The sequence below is a fragment of the Protopterus annectens genome, chromosome 12.part0 (genome assembly GCF_019279795.1).
Source record: "Protopterus annectens isolate FY-2018-M chromosome 12.part0, PAN1.0, whole genome shotgun sequence".
Lineage (NCBI taxonomy): Eukaryota > Metazoa > Chordata > Ceratodontiformes > Protopteridae > Protopterus > Protopterus annectens.
Genome location: NC_056746.1, coordinates 789,359,089 through 789,387,082, shown reverse-complemented (window position 1 = coordinate 789,387,082; position 27,994 = coordinate 789,359,089). Strand labels below are relative to the sequence as shown.

At 45.8% G+C, this 27,994-nt stretch overlaps 1 protein-coding gene across 5 annotated transcripts in view; it reads right to left on the bottom strand.

Annotated features, from left to right (window-relative positions):
- ACSL1 (acyl-CoA synthetase long chain family member 1) overlaps positions 1 to 27,994 on the bottom strand; it is a 1,450,848-nt gene that overhangs the window by 105,149 nt on the left and 1,317,705 nt on the right. For all 5 annotated transcript variants that reach the window (XM_044089832.1, XM_044089833.1, XM_044089830.1 and 2 more), the window contains 2 exons: positions 894 to 1,037; positions 282 to 383 (listed from right to left, as the gene is read on the bottom strand). In XM_044089832.1, the coding sequence (XP_043945767.1) occupies positions 282 to 383; positions 894 to 1,037 (246 nt within the window). The remainder of the gene's footprint in view (positions 1 to 281; positions 384 to 893; positions 1,038 to 27,994) is intronic.

Genomic DNA, 27,994 nt, shown 5'->3' with positions numbered 1-27,994 from the left:
ACTTTTGCATCAGATTTACAAAGAATGTTCCTTCTATGTGTATCAATCTGGTGTAATTAGTCTGAGAGACTGCATTACATGCAGAGCATTTTGCTTCCTGGATCATCAATAAAAAAAAAAAAAGTTCTGGCTTAGTGTGCTAACCCTCCTACTGTCAACAAATGAAATAAACAGAAAATTCACAATGCCATCACCAACAGGTCACTATTACAAGACAGGAGAGTGAAACGGGCATTATGCAAGCATGGCCATTTAATTATAAGTTCTGTCATGTAACCTACCTTGCTTTTGCACAGCTCAGAGCAAGATCCATTAAAGCCCCTTTTTTTTGCCCAGCTGGGTAATGATTCTGGATCAGGTATGACAATCCCTACAAGGCATGCCTATGAAAAAAATATATATTAAAAAAAAATTCTAAAAGTGAAGGAAATAAGTCCCATCTTTCAAGTGAATACATTTTTTACGATTTTTCAGTATAAAGTAATGATAAATGTGCACATTCATTCACCACAAGAGACAACTACAGCCTATAAACAATGTTTTACCTTCTACCATTAAAATGCACTTATTCAACCTCCAGAATGAGCATGCCAGTACATAATTTAGAGGAAAAATCTTACAGGACAAGGAATACGTTTCTAGCTAGAAAAGTTTCCATCAAATTCAATACAAAGGAAAAAAGTCACATCAGTGTTTTTTTCCGGGTAAAAAAAAAGCACCGTTTGCACATTACCAGTGCAGTAAGATGAAGTTAAACTATCAAAAATGTGTGTGAACCATATGATTGTGAAATGTTAGAGTACACTTTTTTTGGGTGCGTGGGGGAATCATTGGAGAAAAAAATCTATTCATCTTAATGGTACACACACTGAAGAAACTCAGTTCAGACATACCTGTAAACTATCTCCATGGATGAAGACTTGGGCAACTGCTTCACTTCTCAAATAAACAGCTTCTATTTTCTCAGGTGCAATATATTCTCCTTGTGCAAGTTTAAATATGTGCTTCTTTCTGTCAATAATCTTCAAAGTGCCATTCTGTGTTTTAAGATGGACAGGTTATTTTAAAAATGACAAATGCACATACTGAGACAACTAAACATTTTGTTTTATTTGCACGAGCAACTGATAAAACCTTCTTTAAAGTTATTTGCTTGAAGTACTTCAGGATTTCATAGTCTACAATCTCATTTGTGGAATCCTAAAACCACAGCTCTGCCACACACACACTCACACAGACACAGACACACACACACCCTGATTGGGATTAAGGAGCAGTTGGCAAACCTACTTGGGCTAAAAAGGTAGATTTTATTAATTAGAAGTTATGTACTTACCATAATTTGGCATCTGTGTTGTAGAATTTCATTCTTCCTCACCAATGGGTCTACGATCTGATCCTCGGATCCGACTTGGCCGCATTCTACAAGACTTCAGATCCAAACCTCATGCTCCTCCTCCCCTTACCCATAATGCCCTAATCCATCCTCAACTCCTCAGATCAAAGTTTGCTGTCTTACTGCCACTGACTTATCATAACATACATAAACAGGTAAAGGTAGATGACGCTCAAACCCGGAACCTGAGGGTTCCTATAGCATCTTGGCGTCCTCCTAGGAGTTTTGGGTCAGGGGGTGGTTGGGAGAGAAGGTGAGGAAGAATGAAAATGGACAGCACAGATGCCATGTTATGATAAGTACATTACTTATAAATCTGTTGTCCTTTTCATTCTCTGTCACCAATGGGTCATGGACCCCAGTTACACAATTCTCAGGTGACCCCCAAGAAAGGACGTGGTGGAGTACTGTCGAATTAAAGAAGCTCTGTTCCTTGAGATAATGTCCAATTTGTAGTGTGCAACAAAGGTATGGATCTTTGACCAAGTGGCTGCTGCGCAAATGTCATCATTTGAAGCTCTGGAAAAAAAAACAGCTTAAGTGGCTATAGATTAGATACAGTAGAATGGGCTCTTGGGGAGATAATTCTAAACCTTTTTGAGAATAAATCAACAAAATACAATCTGTAATCCATCTGGCCAGAATAATTTTTGGAAACTGCTCGACTCAAGCATTTAGGAGCAAAGGGCATGAAGAGCTGGTTAAATTTCCTGTACTGTTTTTATTCTGTGAAGGTAGAAACAGAATTGTCTACGAACATCAAGAAGATGTAGTATGTATTCGTCCTTATTTGAAAAATTGGCAAAGAACACTGGCAGTTGTATGGCCTGGTTAACGTTAGACTCTGTGACAACCTTAGGCATAAAGGAAGGATTGGTTCGTAGGGACGCTCTATCCTTATGGAAAATTATATACGCAGGCTTTGCTGATAAGGCCTGCAACTCAAATTCTTTTCAATGAAGTAATAGCTACCAAAAGTATTTTTTTAGGACAGATGTTTTAAATCACACTTGTTTGCTGGTTCAAAGGGTTTTTGAGTTAACCTCTGGAGGACTATCGTGAGGTCCCAAAGGGGAAGGGAATCCTTTATGGGAGGTCTGAGGAGAAAAAAGAAGTTATGTACTCACCATAACATTCCATCTGAGTAGGTAACTTCATTTGTCAGCAACCTGTGGGTATCGGATCCGGTCCTGGATCCGAGCTGGCAGCTTTCCAAGCTAAAGATCTGAGCTCCAAGCTCCTCCCCCTTACTCATAATACTCTGCTACTTCCTTCCAGCCCTCAGATCGCGTTTGCCCATTATACAATTTCACTAAGACAAAACAACAAATAAAAACATCCTAACCTAGCGAATACCAACAGGCTGAATCATTGTAAGACTCAGATAACCAAAGGACCAGGTCAGGGGGAAGGAGGGGGGTCGGTTGCTGACAAATGAAGTTACCTACTCAGATGGAATGTTATGGTGAGTACATAACTTCTTTATCTGAAGTAGTTAACTTCATTTGATCAGCAACCTGTGGGACAGAGGCCCCAGCTACCAAACACTTGGGAGGTCCTTAAGGAAGGATATTCCGGAGCACTGCAGAGCCAAAAGCTGCCCTTCCTCTGGATATTGTCTTCCTTTAATCATTCACTTTACATACGCAGCATTTACTAGCTACCTTTATATTAAATTTTAAAACTGGTAACTACTCGCTACTCACTAAATCTGCAAAGGGTATTTTCTTTTGGGACCTGGCACATGATAAAGTTGCTCTATTTAAGTAGCTTCCAGGAAAATACTGTCCCCAAGATTTTTAAGGGAATTCATGCTGCACCGCCTGCCAGACAAATATCCCTAGGGAGTGGGGGCCCCCTCATTTATTGCTTAGCTTGCACTTACAGGCCATTAGTGGAATAACATATATCCTATCTTGCCTGGACTGCTTAAATGCTGACCTTATTCACTGTATTTTTTGTTCCTTTGCAACTATCCTGAATGCTAGTCCTTTGATTTGTTAGAGACATGCTTAGAATGCCTAAATGTATGTATCTACCTCGTACTTAAATGCAAATGTTGTAATATTGTATTTGCAACTACCATGAAGGCTATTCCTTTGAAATGCTAGAGACATGCTTAGATTGCATAAATATATGTACCTACCTCATATTTAAATGTGTATGTTTGATATGTTGCATTTGTTACTGCTAGCTTATACTACTTATATATATATGCTGAATATTAACTTTTCTCTTCTGTATATTTGTCTCCCTTTCTCCCCAAAGTACCCAGCTCAACTTTCTCCTGTTCCTAATATAACCACTACCTACCTGGTGAGATAAGAATCCCATCCAAAGTCCAGCGACCTCATCTACCAGCTTCTTTTCTCAGCACCCTCTATCAAGGAAGAAAGAAAGTATGTTATGGGCTAAGTCCACATTGTAAATCAGACCCCTGTCTACTACTTGCTTCAGGGCTCCAAAGTTCGCAGTGAGCTTGAGCAGCCAGCTTCCCTTTGCCCCTCCTCTCTATCTACCCAACAGCCAACCCACCTCTACCACTTACCTAAACTCTCTCTTACTATGCATCTCTTCTACCACAGTTCTACACCAGTTAGTTCCCTTACACACTTACCTACATTATCCAGATCTTCTCACTAGGTGGCACCTTTATCCTATCCATCTTTCTCTGCCTCTCTCTGTTCTACCTCTGTAATCTCAACTAATTTCTTATGTCCTTGACCTGATCCTCTTCACACTCACCTTGTGCCCATTCAGTACTTTAACCCTCTGGCTCTCCTTTTCAGTAGACTCCTGTACCATCTCGGACCTTCTCCACACAGATCCTACCTTTCTAACCTGTAGCTAACTGCATTGCTGATGGTTTTCCTTTCTAACTTCTATTCCTTGTCTCTACCCGCTCCGTTCGCCCTGCGGGCTCACTCCGCTCCCCTACCCTACCCCCAATTCCCACCCACCCCCAGTGCATTTACATTTATACCATCTAACCACTCCTACTTCCTCTCAACCTCGAAACTCCACCCCTTCCTCTGCCCAACTCCCCCCACTTTCATACAACCTCAAAACTCCACCCCTTCCTCTTCCTATCTCCTCCCACTTTCATACAACCCTTACTTCACATCCCTCCCTCCTCCTTACTCTATACCACTACATTGCTTATCAATACCCTAATATGCTTAAAAAATACTCATCCTTCCCAACTCAACTACTACTCCTCCTGAACCTTACCTATATCTACTGTCTTACCCAACCTTATCCCATCATCCACTCACCACTCTCACAAACAACCTGCCCTCTCCATACTTCACAATCCAATTACTTCAACTCAATCTCCCCTGAACTATATCCCTTCAGCAATAAACTGTTTTCATTTCAAACTATTCCCCCCTCTCAAAACCTCATCAACTACTCTACCCTCCATACCTCCCACTACTTATACCTCTCAATCAAAACAATCCAAATACCTCCACTACTTAACTAAACTTCTAACTTCCATACTTTTATCTGGTGATACACACCCTAACCCAGGCCCAACCCCCTCCTCCTCAATAAATAAATCCATCCTACTTGCATCTCTTAATGCACAAAGTTTAGCTAACAAAATTCCAAATCTCCATGCCTGGCTACTCCATAACAAACCAGACATCCTAGCTATATCTGAAACCTGGCTAAAACCATATGTAAAAAATGAAGAGATATTACCACCCAATTACTCTATCATCAGAACAGACAGAACCCATAAAAAAGGTGGTGGAGTGGCTCTAATCTACTCTTCCTCCCTATCTATAACACCCTACAATAAAAGCCATTCCAAGGTTCACTAATGCAGAATTAATACCAGCTCATCTTCAGCTAAACAAACATAAATTTATATATATAGCCTCTCTTTACATTCCCCCCGGAGACAATGTCCCAATACTCGAAGAAATCCTCTCCTGGCTATCAACTAACATCTGTAATGAAACTATAATCATGGAAGACACCAATATTAATTGGTCTTCCATTCAGTCCCCTACTCACCCCCTCAACATCAACCTATACAACTACTCTCAACTCATCAACTCCATAACTAGGCCATCCAAAGACTTCACTAGTGGCAGCATTTTAGACTGGATTTTAGTCTCCCACCCCTACAACTATCCTGACAGTAGAACCCTCCCTGACTCCCTCAGTGACCACCTTCCCATCTTCACTAGACGTTTTCCTTCTCCCTTACTAGATACTCATACTTACTTAACTACCCGATGTCATAGAAACTTTAACCCAGAAGCTTCCTCTGACGCCCTTAAATCACTTAACTGGTACCCTCTAAAAACTACCACTTGCAAATGCAATAACTCACTTTAATACAACCTTCCTACATCTCCTAAATATTCATGCTCCCTTAATAACCAAAAGAATAAAAAGGAAAGCCACCCCCTGGATTACTAAAAGTACACTAGCCACCATGCGACTTAGAGATAAAGCCTGGACACAATACCAGAGGAACAAATCTACATCTAACCTTAAAAAGCTTATCTCAGCAGATCGTCAAAACTACTTTGTCCACCTTCAAAGCAACCATAAAACCAACCCACAAAATTTCTGGAGAGGTATAACTAAACTCTTAAAACCTGGTACTACAGAAAACCCTAACCCCTCCCCAAATGTACAAGACTCTGATCTTGCTACCCAATTCAATTCTTTCTTCATTGACTATTTCTAAACTTACCTCTTCTTTTTCAAATAACAATCTGCCTCCTACTTCCACTTCTCCTCACCCATCTCCCCTCCCAACTTCTTTCTCTCATTCCTCACACTCTCATTCATTAAACCTATTCCTACTTCTACTATAAGAAAACTCCTGCAGAAACTAAAACCATGCACCAATGCCCCCGATAACATTCCCTCATACTTCCTCAGCATAGCTGCTGAAGCCATTGCCCTCCCTATCAGCATCCTAATCAACCGCTCTATCCAAGAAGGTCTTGTTCCTGAAATCTGGAAAAAGCTTACATCATTCCCCTGCACAAAGGAGGAAATAATACTAATATTTCCAATTTCCGTCCCATCGCCATCCTCTCTCCCATTTCTAAAGTCCTAGAGAAATGTATCCACCTTCAACTCCTCCCCCATCTCTTAGACAATAACCCATTAACTCCTACCCAACACGGATTCAGACCCCATCATAGCACTATGACTGCCCTCCTTTCCTTCCTTGAAACTGTGAATAAAGCTAGAGATTCTGGCTTCACTGTATCTACCATCCTTCTCGATCTCTCTAAGGCCTTCGACACTATCTCTCATAACCTACTTCTTACTAAACTAACTAACCTAAACCTTTCCCCCTCTTCCCTCAAATGGTTTACCAGCTATCTCTCGTATAGGCAACAAGCTGTCAAATGGAAAAAGGCCACCTCCCCTTTCATCACCCCCACAGGTGTCCCACAAGGTTCCATACTGGCCCCCCTCCTCTTCAACATTTTCATTAATGACTTTTACCACTCTATCCCTCTTGCTAACGTTATCCAATATGCAGATGATTCCACAATCATCTGTGCTGCCCCATCCATACCAACTCTCTTAAAACTAACTCAAGATGCTTTCTCTACCACAGACAATGGATGAAAGACAACCATCTAGCACTCAATGCTGCTAAAACTAAACTTATGATTTTTACCTCCTCCAAAACTAAGAATTTCGATCGAAATTTATTCTCCATTACCAGCCAAAATACAACACCTCTTGAGCTGGTAACTGAAACCAAACTACTAGGAGTTCAAATAGATGACAAGCTCAAATTTAACTCCCATCTACTACTAAACATAAAAAAAAAATCACCAAAAACTTGGCATGCTCTACCGACACAATCGGTTCCTCACCTCAACTACTAAACTTACTCTCTCTACTTCTTTTCTCTTACCCTCCCTTCTCTATAGAGCCCCTCTTCTAACAAACCTACAGTTATCTCTCAAAACCAAACTGTCCTCTTGTTACAATAAAATAGCCAGATTCGCCACTAGCAACAAATCATCAACCCATCACTGTGAATCTCTTCACAAACTATACTGGCTTGAGCTTCCCAACTACCTCTCCTACACTCAGCTCACCTATGCTCATAAACTCATTTTCCAGCCATCCCTCTGTCCCTCCCTCTCCACTACCTTTAAAATGCACCATACACAAAGGCTTCTCAGATCTAACAATCAAAACCTTAGAAGTTTACAGACCCCTCCACCCCCCTGGACAATACCTCCTCTCACACTCTCTTGCACGCCTATGGAACTCCCTTCCCCCCTCCATTCGTACCACTACTAGCCTCCCATCCTTTAAAAAATCACTTCACTCTCATCTAACTTCCACATGGGAATGCTCCTGCTCCCATCCCTCATAACTTACACTTTGCTTCAACACTCTTTCCCCTTCCTTCGCTCAAATCCCAGGTAACAAATTCTTGCTTCCTTCTATTATACAACTCCTTACTAGTATCCAGCAATTCCTTTCCTTACTGAAGCCAACTACTTGTCCAAAAAAAAAAATATATATATTATTATTAACGGATTGAAATACTTTTGATCAGTCTGTTTTACCTCTGTAGTCTTCGTGCATTCTATGTGTGTATATTAATCTTAGTTTGTTTACCTCTGTAATCTTCATGTAATCTATGTTTGTATATTAACCTTTGTGTAATCTGTAAGAGGAGCTTTTCTCCCCAGGACTCCATTGAAAATGGGTTCTTCAGGCCCAATGGACTATCCTGGTTAAACAACTGCAAATAAAATAAAATAAATAAATAAATATTAAATCCAATTTATAATGAGAGATAAAGGTATGAGAGGAAGCCCAAGTAGCCACAGAACAAATGTCATCCAAGGGCACTCTTGACCAGAACGCAGCAGAAGTAGCCATAGAACGGGTAGAATGATCATGAACCCCTAAGGGCTCTGGCCGACCAGATATCTTGTATGTGAGCAAAATGCATTGAGAAATCCATCTAGCTAAAGTCACCTTCAACACTGGCTTACCCAAGAAGGGCTTCGCAAAGGTGACAGAGAGCTTGCGAAAGGCAGCTGTTCTGTCCAGGTAAAAACGCAATTGTCTATGAACATCTAACAAATGAAGTTTGTATTCCCCTTTATTCTGATAGTTAGGGAAGAAAACAGGTAGGTTAATGGACTGATTGATGTTCGCCTCAGAAGCCACTTTAGGTAAGAAAGAAGGGTTAGTCCTGAGAGAGACTCTGTCCTAATGGAAAACAAGATATGGGGGTTTAATACAAAGGGCCTGGAGCTCTGACACCCTTCTAGCTGAGGTAATAGCTATTAGGAAAGCAGTTTTCCAAGATAAGAATTTTAAATCAACAGAAGCTGCGGGCTCAAAGGGTGGTCCAGTTACAGCCTGAAGGACCAAGGTTAGGTTGCATGGGGGAACAGCGTTCCTAGTAGGAGGTCTCAAAAGGAAGGTGCCTTTTAAGAAGGTCTTACAAATCTTAGTGGAAGCTAAAGGACTAAGATAGTCTCCAATGTGAAAATGGAAAATGGCAGCCATTTGAACCTTTACAGTAGAAGAGCTGGCCCCTTGCTGAAAAATATGCGATAGGAAATCAAGCACTGCTGGAATGGGAGCAGTGAAAGAATCCAAATTCCTATGCGAGGCCCAAATGGAAAACCGTTTCCATTTGCTGTTGTAAACTTTCCTGGTAGAAGGCTTATGCTCCGCTAACAGGATGGATCTAACTGCAGACGAGATACCGGGAGTCCTGGCAACTAATGGAATTGGATCAACAAAGCTGAGAGCTTGAGGTCGTCCAGATTCGGAGTTTCCAATCCCGAAGGATGAGAAATCAGATCCAGAATGGGATCTAAGATCCAAAGAGGAGCTACAAGGTGAGACTGTAGGTATGGGAACCAGGTTTGACGAGGCCAGAATGGGGCTATGAGGATAATCTTGTTCCCCAACTGATGAGCTTTCTGTAAAAATGCTGTCATTAACGTAAGAGGAGGCTAAGTATAAAGAAGACCGGCTGGCCAAGCATGGACTAGAGCGTCTCTGGGGCTTTCCCCCACGGGGGGGGGGGGAATTAGAGCGAAATACTCGCTGCACTTCACATTTGAAGGCGATGCAAAGAGATCGCAGCAAGGCTGACCCCACTTGTGGAAGATCTGTTTCGCTACTAAGGGGTTCAGAGACCACTCGTAAGGCGAGAGGATAGTTCGACTCAGCTTGTCCGCTAGGATGCTGGACAGACCCAGAATGTGCGTTGCTAACAGAAAACGGTTGGTGGATATCGCCCAATCCCAAACTCTCATGGCCTCTCAGCAAAGAGGGTAAGACCTGGTCCCCCCCTGTTTGTTGATGTACCAGACCACTGACATGTTGTCTGTCTGAATTGCAATAGTCCCTGGAGGGAGAAAGGTATGAAGAGCTTGCAATGCTAGAAGCACCGCTCTCATCTCCAGAACATTGATATGCAGAACGGTCTCTGAGTCCACGTACCTTGGACAGTTCTGCCCATGCAATGCCCCCCCCCACCCAAGGCGAGAAGCATCCATGGTTACCGTGGCTTGGGGTTGTGGCATTATGAACGGTCGTCCTTCCCGAAGCTCTCGAGATTGGAGCCACCATATGAGGGAATTTCTGCAAACTCTGCTGAGGGGGACTGGGGAGTCCAACGGGTGTTGAAGGATGGACCACTGGACCTGCAAGGTCCAGTGGAAAACCCTCATGTGCAAGCGAGCTAAAGGCGAAAGGTTGATTGCTGCTGCCATGGACCCTAAGGCTCTCAGGACTAATTCTGCTGATGGGGCTGGAGATTGAAGGAGTGCTAAAATGTGAAGGGTTAAGCTGCCAAGTCTGTCTGACGTCAAGAAGGCCTTGGTCTGAAGCGCATCTATTCTGACCCCTGTGAAGTCCAGGACTTGGACTGGTTGAAGGGACGATTTTTTGTGATTTATATTGATCCCCAACTTGGAGGCTAAAAGCAGGAAGCAATCCCTGGCTGAGCAGAGTAGATGCCTGGTGGAGGCGGCAAGGAGCCAGTCGTACAGGTAAGGAAAAACCTGTATTCCCTGAAGTCTCAGGTGGGCCGCTAATACTGCCATGACCTTGGTGGGCTGTGGAGCGGCCGAATGGCAAGACCCTGAACTGGTAATGGCTGGCCCCCAACTGAAAGCGGAGAAACCTTCTGGATCGCCTGTCCATGAGAATGTGGTAGTATGCATCCTTGAGGTCTATGGAGCACATCCAGTCGTTCTCCTGCAACAGGGGGAGAATGGATTGAAGAGTGACCATCCGGAATTTCTCCTTGGCAACAAAGAGGTTCATTGTAGAAAGGTCGAGAATTGGTCTCAAGTCCCCCGTCTTTTTAGTACCAAAAAGAACCTGGAGTAGTTGCCTAACCCGGACTGGTCTGGGGGGACGTGCTGGATGGCTCTTTTTTCTAGCAGCTTCTTTATTTCTAAAGCTGCGGCCTCCCTCTGACTGGGTGGAACATCGGGGAGGCGCCTCGATTGAGGAGGAAGATTTATGAAGGGAATAGAGTAGCCTCTGGATATTATTCGAAGCACCCAGCGATCTGACGTGATGGACTCCCATTGTGCCAGGTACTTCGAAAAACCCCCCCCCCCCCCCCGACTGCCTCCAGAGAGGAGCAGTCGGGCAACCCCTCAGGGCTGCTGTGTGGGTCGATCGGAAAAGGGTTCCCGCGACCCAAAATTCTTCGGCCCCCCTCTGCCTCTGGGTCAGTGTCCACCTTGTCCCCCTCTGAAGGACGAAGGGTCCGGAGCGTAACAGGACTGCTGAGACTTCCGGAACCACATCTTCTTTTGTCCTCGCTGGTTCTTGGAAAAAGACCTTTGAGGAGCCGAAAAGCGGATTCCGACAGCAGACAGCATCTTCCCGTCTTTCTCGTTCTGGACCAATGTATTGCGGACGGTCTTAACAAACAGGGTAGAACCGAAGGGAGCATTCGCAAAGGACGCTTTGAAGGGTTCCGCACAATTGCAAAGTCGGAGCCAGGCGTGATGCTGTAAGGCGATGCCTGATCCGCTGGCTCTAGCGGCCCCCTCCATGGCATGGGAGAGTAGCCGCATAGATGTGTTCGATACCGATTTTAGAGTGGCCATGCGAGTCGAGAAGGTCCGTTTGTCCTCGGCCGACAAGGACTCAGGGGGAGACTCAGCGCATTCCTTCACCAGATCCCGCTGAAGCCTAATCACATGGGCCAAGTAGTTCAGCGCCCTTATGGAAAAAGTAGCCGAAGCAAACATCTGCTTTCCGATGTGATCTGTCGTCAGAGACTCATCAGGAGGATGGACAGAGGAACTATCTTGTGCCAGTTCCTTCTTTGTGGCAGTCGCCACCACCATGGCATCTACTGGGGAACCTTTACTCCATGCTGTCCTATTCACTGGGGGGCTAATGGATCTTATCTGGCATCCTGGGGATTGGCTCTATAGTGTCCGGTTCCTTCCATACCCTGGTAGTAATGAGGTCCACCAGGGGGTCGGCAGGAGGGGACACCCAAGAGGTAGACGGGCCTGCGTCAAACGCCTCCAGAAACACGGACTCATCCAAGGAAGGTTTTTGGGCTGACCACCCCCGTTTTAAGCGTAGCATTTCCATAATGTCTCCAAAGGGGTTAAAGGCTGCGCAAATATGGCAGCCCAATGATAAATGAGCTACCCCCAGGCAAAGAACGCACTGAGTGCGGCCATCGGCTGGGGATAGCTTATGGCCACACTCAAGAGCACTTAGAGAAAATGGCCTTGGGCCATACAGACTACACACACACACACACACACACACACACACACACACACACACACACAAGAATAAGGGGAAGGGAATATACTAAAACTAAGCTAGGCTAATGGGTTTACAATCACAAACACACACCTCTCAAACTTTGCGAGAAAAAATCTAAAATTTTATACAATACTCACTACCCAACGCCAGGAGCTCGTAACTCGTGCTTGTTAAAGCTGCGGCAAACGAGATCTGAGGGTTGGAAGGAGGTAGCAGGGTATTATGGGTAAGGGGGAGGAGCTTGGAGCTCGGATCTTTAGCTTGGAAAGCTGCCGGCTCGGATCCAGGTCGGATCAGATACCCACAGGTTGCTGATCAAATGAAGTTCACTACTTCAGATAATTCCTTTCATAAAAGCTTTACATAACTTACAATTTGACAAAGAAAAAGGTTCATCTCCAGTACAAAAACTGGATATTGCAGCAAGGTGAAGTTTAATGTTAGAGAAACTAGCTCTTTCTTTGAAGAGAGTACTGCAGGAAAAGAAGGCTGGCCGAAGTGAGTGCTGAAAAGGGGTCAGTGTTCTCTTTAGAAGCCCATACAGAGAATCTTCCCCATTTACTTTTTAAAACTTTCTTATTGGAAGGCTTTTGGGAAGCCAAAATAATGTCACATTTATTTATTTATTTTACATTTGTTAACCGGGGGTGTCTGAGCCAAAAAGGCCCTTTTTCAGCAGAGGCCCGGGGAGAAAAACTCCACAATGAAAAATTACAGACACATTTAGTTATTTAGACATGATCAGTATACACACAAATTACAGGAGACATGTTTTTACAGTGGTATGCGGCACATAAACAGTTACAGTGGAGAGAACAAACAAAAAATTACTAATTTTAAAAATAAAGGTAATTAATAGATTTGTGGTGTACAGCTGAAATTTGGAACATAGGTAGAATACATACATAGTACACAGGTACAGTACATACATTGTAGATTAGCCAGTGTTTGTAAGATTGAAAACTATTATCAAGTGCTCTAGATTTTGTATGCATGTATGTGTTATTTGCTTTCATTAGCCTGGGGAGCAATCATGGCACTGCCAACTTTCCTTGAGATGTTGCCTGATGAGGTCTTTAAAGGAGGCTTTTGATGATGTGTTTTGAATGGTTGTAGGGACAGAGTTCCATTTTTTAGCCACTAAACTACTATATAGTGCATCTCCAAAGCTATTGTAGCTGCTGGTGACTTCTAGTAGTAGTTTGCTTGATGATCTAAGAGGCCTTATTGGGGAGGTAATAGATAGAATGACAGAGGCAGAGTTGATTGTAGGTTAGGCAGTTCAAGCCAGTGGAGCTGTCTCAAAGCAGTACAGTGATGAGTTCAATATGAGCAATTTTCAGCAATGCGGGCAATTCTGCTATAGCAGGCTTCCATTTTGCTTAGTTCAGTTTTGTTGAGATTAGTCAGAATGGGAGATGCATAGAGTAGGGTGGATAGAAGTTGGGAGCGAGCAATGGCTGATCTTGTGCTGTTGGTAAGAAATGGTTTGATACAGTAGAGCGACCCCAGTTTGGCATGTACTTTTTTAATAGTTAAGTTTGAGATGACTATCAAATTTTATGTGGGAGTCTATGGTTATTCCCAATAGCTTAGCCTGAGCCACTGGAGCAATTGGAGTAGCATTAGTGGAGTAGATAGTGAATTGACTGTTAGTGTTTTTGTTGGAACTGGTTATAATCATAAGCTGAGTTTTCTTTGGATTGAGGATAAGTTGGGCTTTGGTAAGGTAGTTTTCAACATCAGAGAATGCTAGTTGAATTGTTTGCAGGAGGGTGGGAATGTTTTGTGCAGCACAGATTAAGGTAGTGTCATCTGCATACTGAATTATAGATGCATGCTGTGTGGAGGTATGGAGGTCATTTGTGAAGACTGTGAATAGTAGTGGTCCTAAGACAGAACCCTGTGGGACTCCTATAGTTATGGGCAGCTGAGGAGAGAGAATTTTCCCATTTCACAGCTTGGTACCTGTCAGTTAAGTAGCTTTGGAACCAGGTAAGAGTGGAATTTGATAGATGACATTGGTTTAGTTTGTTTAGCAGGATTTGGTGCGAGACTGTGTCAAATGCTTGGACATATCCAAAAAAAGAGTTGACACTTGTAGGCCTTCATTTTTGAGACGGTTTACTGTGTCTGTGAAGCAGAGGAGGGCTGTAGTGGTACTATGGGCAGGTCTGAAACCATGCTGAGTAGGTGACAGGATGTTGCTGTCTAGGAGATAGTTTAGCATCTGGGTATGGATGCATTTTTCTAGGACTTTGGCCAGGGGGGGAAGAGTAAAGCAATGGATCTGTAGTTATTAAGTTCAGTGAAGGTCCCACCTTTATGTATGGGTATAACATAGGATATTTTCCAGAGTTTGGGCACATAGTTTTCAACAACTGATCTGTTTATGAGAGTGGAGACTGGGATAGCAATAGCATCTGCTGTGAGTTTCAAGAAATAGCTGGGGAGTAGGTCGGCTGCTGTTGATGAGGTTTTTAGTTTGGAGAGCATGCTTTTGATTGAAGTGGTGAAAACCGTTCTGAGGGTAAAGCTTGTATTAGTGTTATTTGTGTTGGGGGTGGGGGGATAGTGAGGAAGGAACTGTCCTGTGATACTAAGGATAGAATTGAGTTCACAAAGTGGGAGCTGAATTGTGTTTGGATGGGAACTTTAGTGTCACGGGTGGTTGGTTTGGGGGTAGCCTTTTGGGTGGATTTTAGTAGCTGGTTTACATTTTTCCAAAATTTTTGCGGGTTGTGTTGGTATTTAGTTTGTAATGTTGTGTAGTAGGATTTTTTGTCCAGCCTAATGCATTTTTGCACAGTTGCAGTTCTTGGTACTTAGTTAGGCTTTGTGTTTCTTTGATTTTTTGATAGTAAAGTCAGGCAGTGTCTCTGGGCTTGAGGATTTGCTTGGTTTCTTTACTGAGCCAGGGGTTTGTAGAGGTTCTAACTTTGATTTTTCACAATGGAGCGACAGTGTCTAGGTGTTGTAGAAATGTTTTGTTGAAATATGCTACAGCCAGATCTAGTGGGAGGGTTTTAGGGGGTCCAGTCACAGTTACAGAGTAAAGTGTTGAGGACCTCAGGAGAGAATTTTTGTGTTTCTAGTGGATATATAGTTAGTGGTTTTGCATATGCTTGTTCTACTACGTATAAAGTATATTATGTTGTGGTCACTTAAGGTGTCTGGGAGACTGCCTGTGCGAGGGTACAATGTGGGGTTGTTAGTTAGGACCCAGTCAAGGATGGATTCCCTTTTAGATTTTTTATCACATCTAGTTGGAATTTAGACTAGCTGCTGGTAGCCATGGAGATTTATTAGATTACTTGGTGGTTCTGATATACAGGTGAACCAATCTAGGTTGAAGTCCCCCAGAATAAGGGTTTCTTGTGAGTATGTGGAAGAACACAAGGATAAGAAGTCTTCAAGGCTAGCAGGTATATTACCAGGTGGAATATAGATCACAATTGTGGTGATGACCTTTTTAGGGTGAAGTTGAAGTTGTGAGATAAGTATGTCCCAATTATTGGGGGAGGGTTAGGAGTTTGGCAATTGACAGACATTTAAGTTTGACTTGTACAGTAAGGCAGTTCCACCCCCTTTATGAAGTGGTCTGTCTTGTCCAATGATATTGTAGCCAGTAGGGAGAACTTCTGAGTTAGCTATGTTTTTATTTAGCCAGGTTTCTGTTAAAGCAACTATGTCTGGGGTGTAGTGTGCTATTGTGGCCTGGAGTTCAGGTATTTTATTTTTGATACTTCTAATATTAATGTTTAGCATTAAAAGATGGTTGGTTTTGCTGCTGTTTTTGATTTGCCCAGGGATGAAGAAAGTGGGGATGTTATGTTCTGACATTTGTGTTGGAGCAGTTTGAGTTGGACAGGATGGATTTGGGCCTGGGTTGGGGTGGATATCCCCACTTATGGCGAGCCTTGAGTTAAACGGTTATACAGATGTTGGAGTTTGGTGAGGAGTGTGAGAAAGTATTTTGTTTTTTTTTGGCATAGGAATCAGAGCATATGTCTTTAGTCCTGAATTGGTCGTTATGTAGTTCTTGAATAACTGTGGGCAGATATTTTTATAATGCGTGGTGTCTGTATACGAGAGTGCATAACGCAGTGTTGTGTTACTAAGTTTAGAGATATTGCTAGAGTGATAACTTGTGGTGTTGTAAAGAATTATTAGAAGACAGACTAGACTTAGTTGCGTGATAGTCATGGTTATAAAGTTTAAGTTGTTTCTAGGTGGGGGGTCTGAATAGGAATTATAGGGTTGCACTATATGTGGATGGGGAAGTAGTGTGGGTGATGTAAAAAATGCCTAGTGGGAATGAGAGTGACTGGGAGTATTTTGTGTGGAGCAAGTTGGTGTGGTATAATGTGATATGACTTGAGGAGCTGTGATTGGTGGAGGTGATGTGAGGGTGAGCTGTGGGTGTGGCTGTGATTACTATAAATGTAGAGGTAGTGAGGGCGGGAGGGAACAGGGGGCAGGGCAGGGGAGCAGAGAGAGCCCGAGCATTAGTGAGGGCGAACGGAGTGGGACAGAGCCAACCAAGACAAAAGAAAAAGTAAGTATTACTTTACAAATCTGAACACTTTTAAAACAAATTCCTGAGGTCTAATGGCTTACCGGCAAGCAGAATGTAATTGCTGAGGAGCACTTGTGTCCTGGTGGGAGACTAGAAATTTAAAGATGGCTCCAGCAGGATTCTAATATAGACTTTGTATTGGGGGAGGGAGATAGCACAAGGGGTGTAAACCAGGTGGAATGCAAAGAAACCAGAGAGACAATCAGTGGAAATCAGTGAAGGCCTCAGAGGGGGCTAAGTAATAATTCAAAGTACCTGTAAAATGAAGGAGAGAAGAGACAGCAAAGTTTATTAAGGTTGGAAGTGTGTCTTCACATTGACTTGCTGATTAGTAACCAGTTTGTGCACAGATTAGAGTAGGGAGATACATTAGCAATGAAGGGGAATGTATAGAGATGCAAATAAACAGGTGGGCCTCTAAGTGATACAAACGAAGGCAGAAAGCACTGACAGGGCTGCTTGATGGTTAATTTAGTCACAGGGATGTGAATGATACTGGGGAAGTAAGCCTGGACTGCGTTACTATCATCTTAAGTGGAGAAACCACGCGGTCAATTTGAGGGTGCAGTGATTGGGATGCGGAGATTCTTATGGGTGGAGAAAGGAGATCTTGAGTGGGCTCCAGAATCCATGAAGAAAATCTGAGGTGAAATCATAGAAAGGGAACCACACCTGCTGAGGCTAGAAGGGGGCAATGAGGATGACTGAGCTCCTTCAGCCTGCGTGCTTTCTGTGGAAACTTTGGGATCACTGGGAGAGGCATAAGCTTAAAGGAGATCTGGCGGCAATCATGAACTAGAGCACCCCTTGGTGACACCCCCTGAGGGGGGATCAATGCAAGGTACTCAATGCTCTTGTTGAGGGGCAAATCAAATAGGTTGCAGCAAGGTTGGCACCAAGGGCTGAAAATTCTCTTTGCTGACTGACTGACTGTATGACCAATCATGAGGGATCAGAATGGACCTGCTGAATCTGTCTGCCAGAGTGTTGGCTTTCCTCAGTATGTGTGTTGGAACTAGAAAACGATCTGAAGAGATCGCCCACTTCCAGACTCTCATGGCCTCTCTGCACAGTGGGTATGAGTCCTCCCTGTTTGTTGATGTACCAGACTACTGACATGTTCTCAATATGGAGAGCAATAGTCCTCATAGGGAGAATGTCCTGAGAGGCTTGCAATGATATAAGGACTGCTCATCTTGAGGACATTGATATGCATCTTGGTCATGAAGGCGGACCATGTGCATTGGACCATCTTTCCAATGTAATGTCCCCCCACCCTACCTGGGAAGCTTCCGTGGTCACTGTCCCCATTGGGGGTGGAGTGGTCTGCCCAAGAACAGGTCCTTTGCCTGTATCCACCATCGGACATGATGTTTACAGATTGGTGTGAGCTTTATGGGAACAGATAGAGACTGGTAAAGAATGAGCCACTGTACTGCCAAACTCATTAGATACTCTGCATAAAGAATCTTGCTAGAGGTACTAGAATAATAGCAGCTGACACTGATCCAAGAACCTGTAACACCAATTTCGCATGAGGGGACAGAAGGGGTAGCAAGTCCTCCACCTGACTTCTCAAGGATTTGACTCTGTGAAGAGCCAGTGAAGTCACTTGGAGTATAATGTCTAGATGAGTCCCTATAAACTCTAGATTCTGCACATGAGCCAGTTTGGATTTGGTAAGATTCATCGTACTTCTGAGGGAGTTGGAGATCTGAAGCAGATAATCCCTGGCTTGAAATCAGTTGATGCCTGGTTGGAGCAGTGAAGAGTCAATTGTTTAGATAGGGAAAGACCAGGAATTTTTGAGCCTCCTGTGAGCTGCCACGAACATGCAGGGGGGGGGGGGGGCGGCTGTAGTGAGCCCAACGAGCAGAGCTCTGAATTGGTAGTGAGTGGTTCCCAGCCGAATGTGCACATTTCTCCTGGAGTACCTGTCTATTTTCATGTACGCATCCAGGAGACCAATAAAGCACATCCAATCCTCCTTGTGCAGAAGTGGCAGGATGGACTGAACCATAACCATTCAGACATTTGATTTCTTTACATACTGATTCAGACTGCTTAGATCCAGAATTGGTCTTCAGTCTCCTGTCTTCTTTGGCACTAAAAAGAAGTGGAAGCATGTTCTGAATCCTGTTTGTTCAGTTGGGACCTTCTGGTTCACACTTTTTTTTTCTACCAGCATTTGGACGACTTGAGCTGCATGCTCCCACTGACTGGGTGGAACATCGGGGTGTTTCCTCCTGGGTTCCAGAGGAGGAAGGGAAAATGGAATGCAATAACCTCTGGATATTACGCTTCGCACCCAATCATTGTTTGTGAGATTTGTTCAAGCATCTAGATGCAGAGATAAACAACCCCTGACTGCCTCCAGAGATAGACGGTCAGGCAGCATTTCAGGAGTACTGACAGGGACTGCTGGAAAAGGAATCCCTAAAGCTGTGGGTCTGCAGACCCCCTTGGCCCCTAGGGTGACATCTGCAATTGAAACCTCCTCCTTTGCCTCTGGAGGAGTTGTCTCCATGTGAGTCCTGAAAAGATCCCAAAGATTTTCAGAACATTTTTTTGTCATCTCTGCGATTCCTGGAAAACGTTTGTTGAGGGACAGAAAATCCGATTCCGACAGCAGACAGGGTCTTTCCATCTTGCTCACCAGAAATAAGAGTCTCTCTGATTGATGGCCTGAACAAGGAAGAGCCAAAGGAGGCATTAACAAAAGACGTCTTTGAAAGGGTTCCATGAAATAGAGAAGCCTCATCCAGGCATGTCACCTAATGGCGATACCGGAGCTGGCTGCTCAAGAGGTGCCTTCCACTGTGTTGGACATTAGCCTGATCGAAGAATTAGCGATAGAAGAAAAACTGGCCAGCTGGGGAGAAACTTTTTTTGAAGTACTCCACTGACATGGTCTCAGCAAGAAAATTTGAAAGCTCCTTAATCAAATCTTTCTGCAAGCTGGTAAAATGTGCCAGGTAGTTTAACGACCTCAGTGCAAAAGTGGATGAGGCGTAAACGCACTTTCCAAATTTGTCCATTGCTCTGGACTCCCTGCTTGGTGGCAGGACAGCAGAGCTTTGTTCCCCCTAGCTGCTCCATCATAGCCGCAGCCACAACCATGGCATCAAATGGAATACCCTTACTCCAATGAAGTTTATCTGATGGTGGGGATACAAACTTATCTAGACATTTAAGGGCAGGTTTGACAGTATCTGGTTCCTTCCGGGCCCGGTAGAAGACTAGGTCGATAAATTCATCTGCCGGGGTAGGTCCCCCCCAAGATGTAGATGCACCAGCCCCAAAAGCCTCCAGGAACAAGGACTCTTCATGAGGAGGAGTTTGGGAGGACCAGTCACCTCTCTGCTTAAGAATGTCCATGATGTCTCAGAAAGAAACATAGTCAAGTGCTAATCTGGGGGATCCTTCACCTTCAAAGTCGGTGCCCTCAGTGAGAGACTCCCATAGGGGAGTGTGTGCATTTCTTCTTGCATGTCCCTCTTCTGAGGTACCTCCTCTGTGGGGTGTTCAGTGGAAGTGGCGGAAAAGGTGGGGAATCCATCTGGGAAACTTATGTGGAGACTTCCTGGAACTGGCTGACCCGCAGTAACAGTGATGATGAACCCGATGAGGGATGGGGCATAGGACCAGAGATTTGACAGGGCAGATCCTTAAGAGAAGAGAATGCCCTTTTTATAACTCTCACAGCTGATGGACTGGGAGACACCCCTCCCTCCTCCCTTGGAGCAAAAGCAACCAAGGAAGGGAAGTCGGGGCTGACCCTAGATCTGCGCCGATGGGGCAGAATTAGATCCAAGCTGTCCAGGGCAGAGGCACACAGAGGACGGGACAGATCTCATAACATAGGAACAGAACCTTGCGCCTCAGACCCAGCGCAGACCTCTCAGATCAGAAACCCATTCTGATCCTAAGACAATGGAACAGGAATGGTCAGGAACACAGTCAGATCCGAGGAAGGGAGTTTTCTCAGATCCACACCAAACATCTTGTCTATCTAGGATTCTGGGGCTTTGAAGCCAAAGGTCAGATCAGAGGAGGAGAATCTTTTTGGAAACTGAGCTCATGGATCTGGCAGGGAATGGGGCTGGTATGACCCCCATCTGAATCTGAGCTCTAAGGAAACTCCACATCATCCTGTCCATGTGTGCTTCAAAGCAACTCCTAGAAGACTTAGAAGTAGTAGTGGAAACTGCCCCAGAGTGCTTAGTTGGAGTTTGGAAAAGTTGGGTGGGCAGGGTCAGAGACACTGGCTTTAAAATTAGCTCAGGTGTACGGCCTCTGGTTGTTGGATCTGAGGACCTATGATCTGAAGCAGACAAAACTGGTGGTTGTGGCAAAGACCGATGGAGTGTATAGTACTTCAAGGAGGGCCTGATAGTTATCGGATCCAAGGGGATGGAATCCGAAACTCATTTTGTCTTTTCAGATGGCTCAGAGGAAATGGTCAGAAACTTGTGGTGCCATTTCAGAGACTCTGAAACTGTCGGACAATACTTGGAGGGGGTTTGAGTCCCAGTAGGAAGATGGCCTTTTAAAATCAATTTATTTTGATGGTTCGAGAGAGCTCTCTGATTAAAGGTAGCACATATGGTGCAAGGAGTGCCCAGGTGGACCACTCCTAAACAGTATAAGCAATTTCTTGCCTTGTGGACATCAGAATTTGGGATCATATGCCCATAAGAACTGCACTTGCTGAATCTGGTGGGTTTTTCTGGTTTGCCCAACACATTACTTATTTTAAGCAAGAACAAGCTTAAAGTACTACACAAAAAAGTTTTATATAAGACAGAAACTTTAAACTTCTGTTTCCAAATTTTAACAGCAATTTCTAAGTTTAAGGACATTTAAGCTCTTAGAAAAACTACCAACACTATTAAACTATTCAGCTAAGAAACTAAGTACCATAAACATACACACATACAAAATAAGAAGTTATGTACTCACCATAACGTTCCATCTGAGTAGGTAAACTTAATTTGTCAGCAACCTAAGGGTTATCGGATCCATATCAGATCTGAGCAGTCAGTTTCCAACAGCTGAGATCAGAGCTCCTCCCCCTACCCGTAATTCCCTGCCATCCCTCCCTGACCTCAGATCGAGTTTGCCTAAAAGCAACACCTGCAACATCAGAGAAGTGGATCACCTCTATAGACTAACCTGGATACAATCCGTCATGACACAGGAAGACCATGAACATCCAAGTAGGTCAGGGGGACGGAGGGAGGGACGGTTGCTGACAAATGAAGTTTACCTACTCAGATGGAACGTTATGGTGAGTACATAACTTCTTAATCTGAAGTAGTTAACTTCATTTGTGCATCAACCTATGGGACAGAGTCCCCAGCTACCTGAATCTTGGGAGGTCCTCATGGAAGGATGTTCCAGAGCACTGCGAAGCCAAAGGATGCTCTCCCTCTGGAGACAAAATCCAACTTATAGTGGTTTATAAAGGTATGAGATGAAGCCCATGTGGCTGCTGAGCAAATGTCATCCAAAGATACTCTAGAACGAAAAGCAGCAGAGGTAGAAATAGACTGAGTAGAATGGGCATGGACTCCCTGAGGTGCAGACCGGCCAGAACTCACATAAGCCAGAAGAATACACTGGGAAATCCACCTGGACAGTGCGACTTTCGAAACAGGTTTCCCCAGACTAGGTTTAGCAAAGGATACAAACAGCTGGTCTGATTCCCTATGACCAGCTGTCCTGTGTAAATAGAATCATAGTTGTCTGTGTACATCTAAGGAATGCAACTTGTACTTACCCTTATTCTGATAATTGGGAAAGAAGACTGGCAAATTAACAGACTGGTTGATGTTAGATTCGGATGCAATTTTGGGCAGAAAGGAGGGATTGGTCCTGAGGGATGCTCTATCTTTGTGGAAGGTAAAGTATGGTGGCTTGGCGCAAAGGGCTTGAAGTTCTGAAACCCTTCTTGCCGAAGTAATGGCAACAAGAAAAGCTGTTTTCCAGCATAAGAATTTGAGATCCACCTAAGCTGCAGGCTCAAAGGGAGAGGTTGTTAAAGCCTGGAGTACCAGCGCTAAATCCCAAGGAGGGACTACATCCTTCACCGGGGGGACTTAGTAAGAAGGTGCCTTTTAAAAAAGGCCTTACACAATCTGGACAAGGTCAAAGGACCCAGATCACATCCAACATGGTAATGAGAGATAGCTGCTAATTGTACTTTGACTGTGGAGGAGCTAGCACCTTGGTCAAATAACCTGATAGAAAGTCTAATATTGCTGGCAACGGAGCTGTAAAGGGGTCTATGTTCTGATGTTCCGCCCAGATAGAAAAACGTTTCCATTTACTATTATAAACCCTTCTAGTAGACGGCTTGTGAGCAGCTACTAGGATGGCTTTGACCGGGGAAGAGATACTGGGAGTCCTAACTAACAATGGAACTGGATCAACCAAGCCGTGAGCTTTAGGTTGTTCAGGTTCGGGGCCGGCAGGCCCAATGTGTGAGAGATCAGATCCGGAATGGGATCTAGAATCCAGGGAGGATTCACCAGATGAGACCATAGATATGGGAACCAAGCCTGACGAGGCCAGAATGGGGCAATGAGGATTATTCTGCTCCCTAACCGTCTGGCTTTCTGCAGAAACTTCAGCATCAGGGGAAGTGGAGGGTAAGCATAAAGTAGACTGGGTGGCCAAACATGCACCAGAGCGTCCCTTGGAGATTCCCCGGGTGGGGGAATTAGAGTGAAGTAGTGGTTGCACTTTGTGTTTGAGGGAGAGGCGAAAAGATCGCAACGAGGTTGACCCCATTTGGAGAAAATCTGCTTTGCTACTTTGAGATTCAGAGACCACTCGTACGGCGAAAGGATGGTGCGACTCAATCTGTCCACTAGGATATTGGACCGTCCCAGAATGTGCGTCGCTATGAGAAAACTGTTGGTGGAAATCGCCCATTCCCACACTCTCATGGCCTCTCGACAAAGTGGATAGGACCTGGTTCCCCCTTGTTTGTTGATATACCAGATGACCGACATGTTGTACGTCTGGATCGCAATTGTCCCGACGGGAAGAAGGCTCTGAAGTGCTTGCAATGCTAACAGCACTGCCCTCATCTCTAGGACATTGATATGCAGTGAGGTCTCCACATGGTTCCATGTGCCTTGGACGGTCCTGCCCAAACAATGCCCCCCCACCTGAGGCGAGAGGTGTCCGTGGTCACCGTGGCTAAGGGAGGGGACATAGAAAAGGGGCACCCCTTCTGGAGGTCCGGAGACTGGAGCCACCACAAGAGGGCTCTCCTGCAAACCCTGTTGAGAGGAACAGGGTGGCTCAGGGGGTAATGTAGGAAGGACCATTGGACTTGGAGGGTCCATTGCAGGATTCTCATATTTAGGCACGCCATGGGCAAAAGGTTGATGGTTGCCACCATCGAGCCTAAGGCCCTCAGGACCAATTCCGGCAGAGGGGCTGAGCAATGAAGAATGGCCCGCACATGAAGTTTTAGAGATTGCAGCCGGTCTGGAATCAAGAAGGCTATAAGCTGATTTGTGCTCAACCTGGCTCAGATGAAATCTATGACCTGAGTCGGAAGAAGGGAAGATTTTCCCACACTGATCGTGATCCCCAACTGGGGAGCTAGGTGAAGAAAATAATTCCTGGCCGTGCAGAGTAGATGCCTTGTGGGGGAGGTCAGGAGCCAGTCGTCCAGGTATGGAAAGACCTGAATTCCCTGGAGTCTCAGGTGGGCCGCTACCACAGTTAACACCTTGGTGAACACCCTGGGGGCTGTGGTGAGACCAAAGGGGAGGACCCTGAATTGGTAATGGCTGGCTCCTAGCCTGAAGTGGAGAAACCTCCTGGACCGTCTGTCCATCAAGATGTGGTAGTACGCGTCCTTGAGGTCTATGGAGCACATCCAGTCGTTCTCCTGCAAGAGGGGGAGAATGGATTGAAGGGTGACCATCCGGAACTTTTCTTTGGTTACCGCCAGGTTCAAGAGAGAAAGGTCGAGGATTGGTCTCAAGTCCCCTGTCTTTTTTGGCACCAAGAAGAACCTGGAGTAAAAGCCTGATCCGTTCTGGTCTAGGGGGACATGCTGGATCGCTCCCTTTTCTAGCAGCTGCTGAATTTCTGTGGCCTCCCTCTGATCGGGTGGAACATCGGGGAGGGATCTGGGTCTGAGAGGGGGATGGAGAAACGGAATCTCATAGCCTCTGGATATAATCTGAAGCACCCAGCGGTCTGTTGTGATGGACTCCCAAGCTGCTAGGTGCCTTGAGAAATGCCCCCCCCCGACTGCCTCCAGAGTGGAGCAGTCGGGTAACCCCTCAGGGTTGCTGCATGGGTCGATCAGAGAAAGGTTCTCTGGACCCAAAGTTTTTCAGGCCCCCTCTGCCTTTAGGGCGGAGTCCACCCTGTCCTCCTCTGCCCCTGAAGGACGGGGGGTCCTGAGCGAAACGGGACTGCTGAGACTTCCGGAACCACATCTTCTTCTGTCCCTTTTGGTTCTTGGAGAAGGACCTCTGGGGAGTAGAGAAGCAGACTCCGATGGCAGGCAGCGTCTTCCCATCTTTCTCCCTCTGGACCAAGGTGTCGTGTACGGTCTTGCCAAAGAGGGCAGAACCATCAAACGGGGCGTTAGCGAATGACGCCTTAAAGGGTTCCGTGAAATCACACTGGCGAAGCCACGCTTGTCGCCTTAGGACTACTCCCGCTCTGCTAGCTCTAGCGGCTCCCTCTGTAGCATGGGATAGTAGCCGCATAGAGGTATTGGAAATAGACCTGAGAGTGGCCATTCGGGTAGAGTAAACTTGTTTGTCCTCTGCCGATATGGACTCTGGGGGTGACCCAGCGTACTCTTTGATAAGGTCCAGCTGGAGTCGTATTACGTGTGCCATATAGTTCAGCGACCTTACCAGGAGGATAGACCGTGGGACTCTCCTGGGCTAGTTCCCTTTTAGTGGCAGCCGCCACCAACATGGCATCTACAGGGGACCCCTTACTCCAATGTGACCTGTCCGAGGGGGGGCTAAGAATTCTGTCCGGCCTCTTGGGAACGGGCTCCACAGTGTCCGGCTCCTTCCATGCCCTGGTAGTGATCAGGTCTACCAGGGGATCGCCTGGAGGGGACACCCAAGAGGTAGACGGGCCTGCTTCAAACGCCTTCAGAAACACGGACTCGTCCGAGGGAGGCTTTGGGGCAGACCACCCCCCTCTAATCCTAAGCATCTCCATGATGTCTCCAAATGATACGTCTTCGGGAGGTGATCTTGGGGAGCCTTCCCCTTCCTCCAAGTCAGTGTCCTCTGTCAAGGACTCAGGGGAGTCCAAGTGCCTCGTTTTGCACTTGCGTTTGTGAGGGACTTCCTCGGGGGGGCTGTCCGAGGAGGCCTCACCAACCACATCCTGTTCCAACAAAGGAACGATCTGGGATGTAAGAGCAAGCTGTCCCTGGGGCCGGGTGACGGAAGTTGAGCCCATCTGACAGGGAGTGCAGGGTGGAGCTGTAGCTAGAGCCGGGGGCCTGGAGTCCCTCAACAGAACCCTCTCCACCACGTCGAAGGCTGAAGGAGAGCTGCTCTCCATAGGATCCAAGAGCAGACCCTCCCTCGGATCCGACGCACGGATCAGAGCAGGCGCCGAGGTGATCGGATCCGAAGGGGCAGCATGCTCCGACCTGGACAGAGCCGAAGGCATGCTAACCATCTCGGATCCGAAGCTCAGCTCTCGGCTCCGAGAGCTCAGATCCACAGAAAAGGGAACTGACAGACTCGAGGGTACCATCGGGGCCAAAGCACTCGACTCTATCGGCGTCGACAGTCCCCCGGCTCCAACCCTAGTCAGCTCCGAAGACCCCGAACCCGGGAAGCGGGTCGGGGAAGGAGCAATCGGGACAAAACATGGGGTTGAGATCCCCCCCGGAGGGGGGGGGGGAGGCAGGAGCACTCCCATATGCAGCTGGGCCTGGAGGAGCCTTCGCATCATCCGGTCCAAGTCTGCATCAGTTAAACTTCTAGTGGACCTACAGGAGGCCACTGAGGCGGGATGGGAGTGCTGCCTCGATGACCTCGAAGGTGACCGGGCCTCCTCCTCCTCCGGCCCTGGCGAGGAGGAGGGTGAACGGAGCCGAGAAGGCTCGGAGGTCTCGGGGGGGAGAAGCCTGCTTGGCTGGCGGGGCCGATGCAGAGGCTTCGGCCCGCCGCATGTGATGCTTCTCCTTGCGCTTCTCACATCTAGCTTCCCTATCCTCTTGGCCCGAGGTGGGAGGTTGAGTCCCGGCCAAGGGAAGGGAAGTAGCAGTAGGCGCTGCCATGGCAGGAGCCATGGGGGGACCGGAGGACGGAGCCGAGTCCAGGGGCAGAAGTCCGGCCAGAATCAGCTTCGACCTCCGGTCCTTGAGAGCCCTGGGGTTGAACGCTGCACAAATAGCACAGCCGGATGACAGGTGTTCAACCCCGAGGCATAAAATGCACCGAGTGTGGCCATCCGCTGGGGACAGCTTATGGCCACACTTAGTACAGTTAGAAAAAAATGTTTTGGGAGCCTCTGCCATAGTAAACTAAAAACACACTCACTAGGCCCCAAAACCACACACACCCTAACGCTCTCATGAAACAGGGCAGGGAGGTAATACAAAAAAAAGGGTACACTAACGATTAGAAAAACACACACTCAAACAAATTCACACACAACTTTCGCTACCCACAAAAAAAGAGAAGATTTTCTCACAGAAAATACGCTCTAAGGCCTGGAAGCTTAAGATCAAGCTGCTGGTGTAACCGCAGCAAACTAGACCTGAGGTCAGGGAGGGATGGCAGGGGATTATGGGTAGGGGAGGAGCTTGGAGCTCAGATCTCATCTGTTGGAAACTGCCGGCTCGGATCCGATATGGATCCGATAACCCATAGGTTGATGCACAAATGAAGTTAACTACTTCAGATAAGACATTTACATAACACGAGAAAAAAACAAGCCCAAACACCTGAAAAAAAGGAATAAAGAACTCACTTCAAGCAGAAAATCACACAGAGAAAAGGATACTTATAGCAAAAAATATCACAACAAAGACACCCTTACTGGGAGAGGCTGGATCTTCCGTCTAGCAGCAATGGAGGTAAAAGTGATCTGAGGAGTTGGTGATGGATTAGGGCATTATGGGATAAGGGGAAGAGCATGACACTTGGATCCGAAATCTTGTAGAATGTGGCAGAGTCAGATCTGTGGATCAGACTGTAGACCCACTGGTG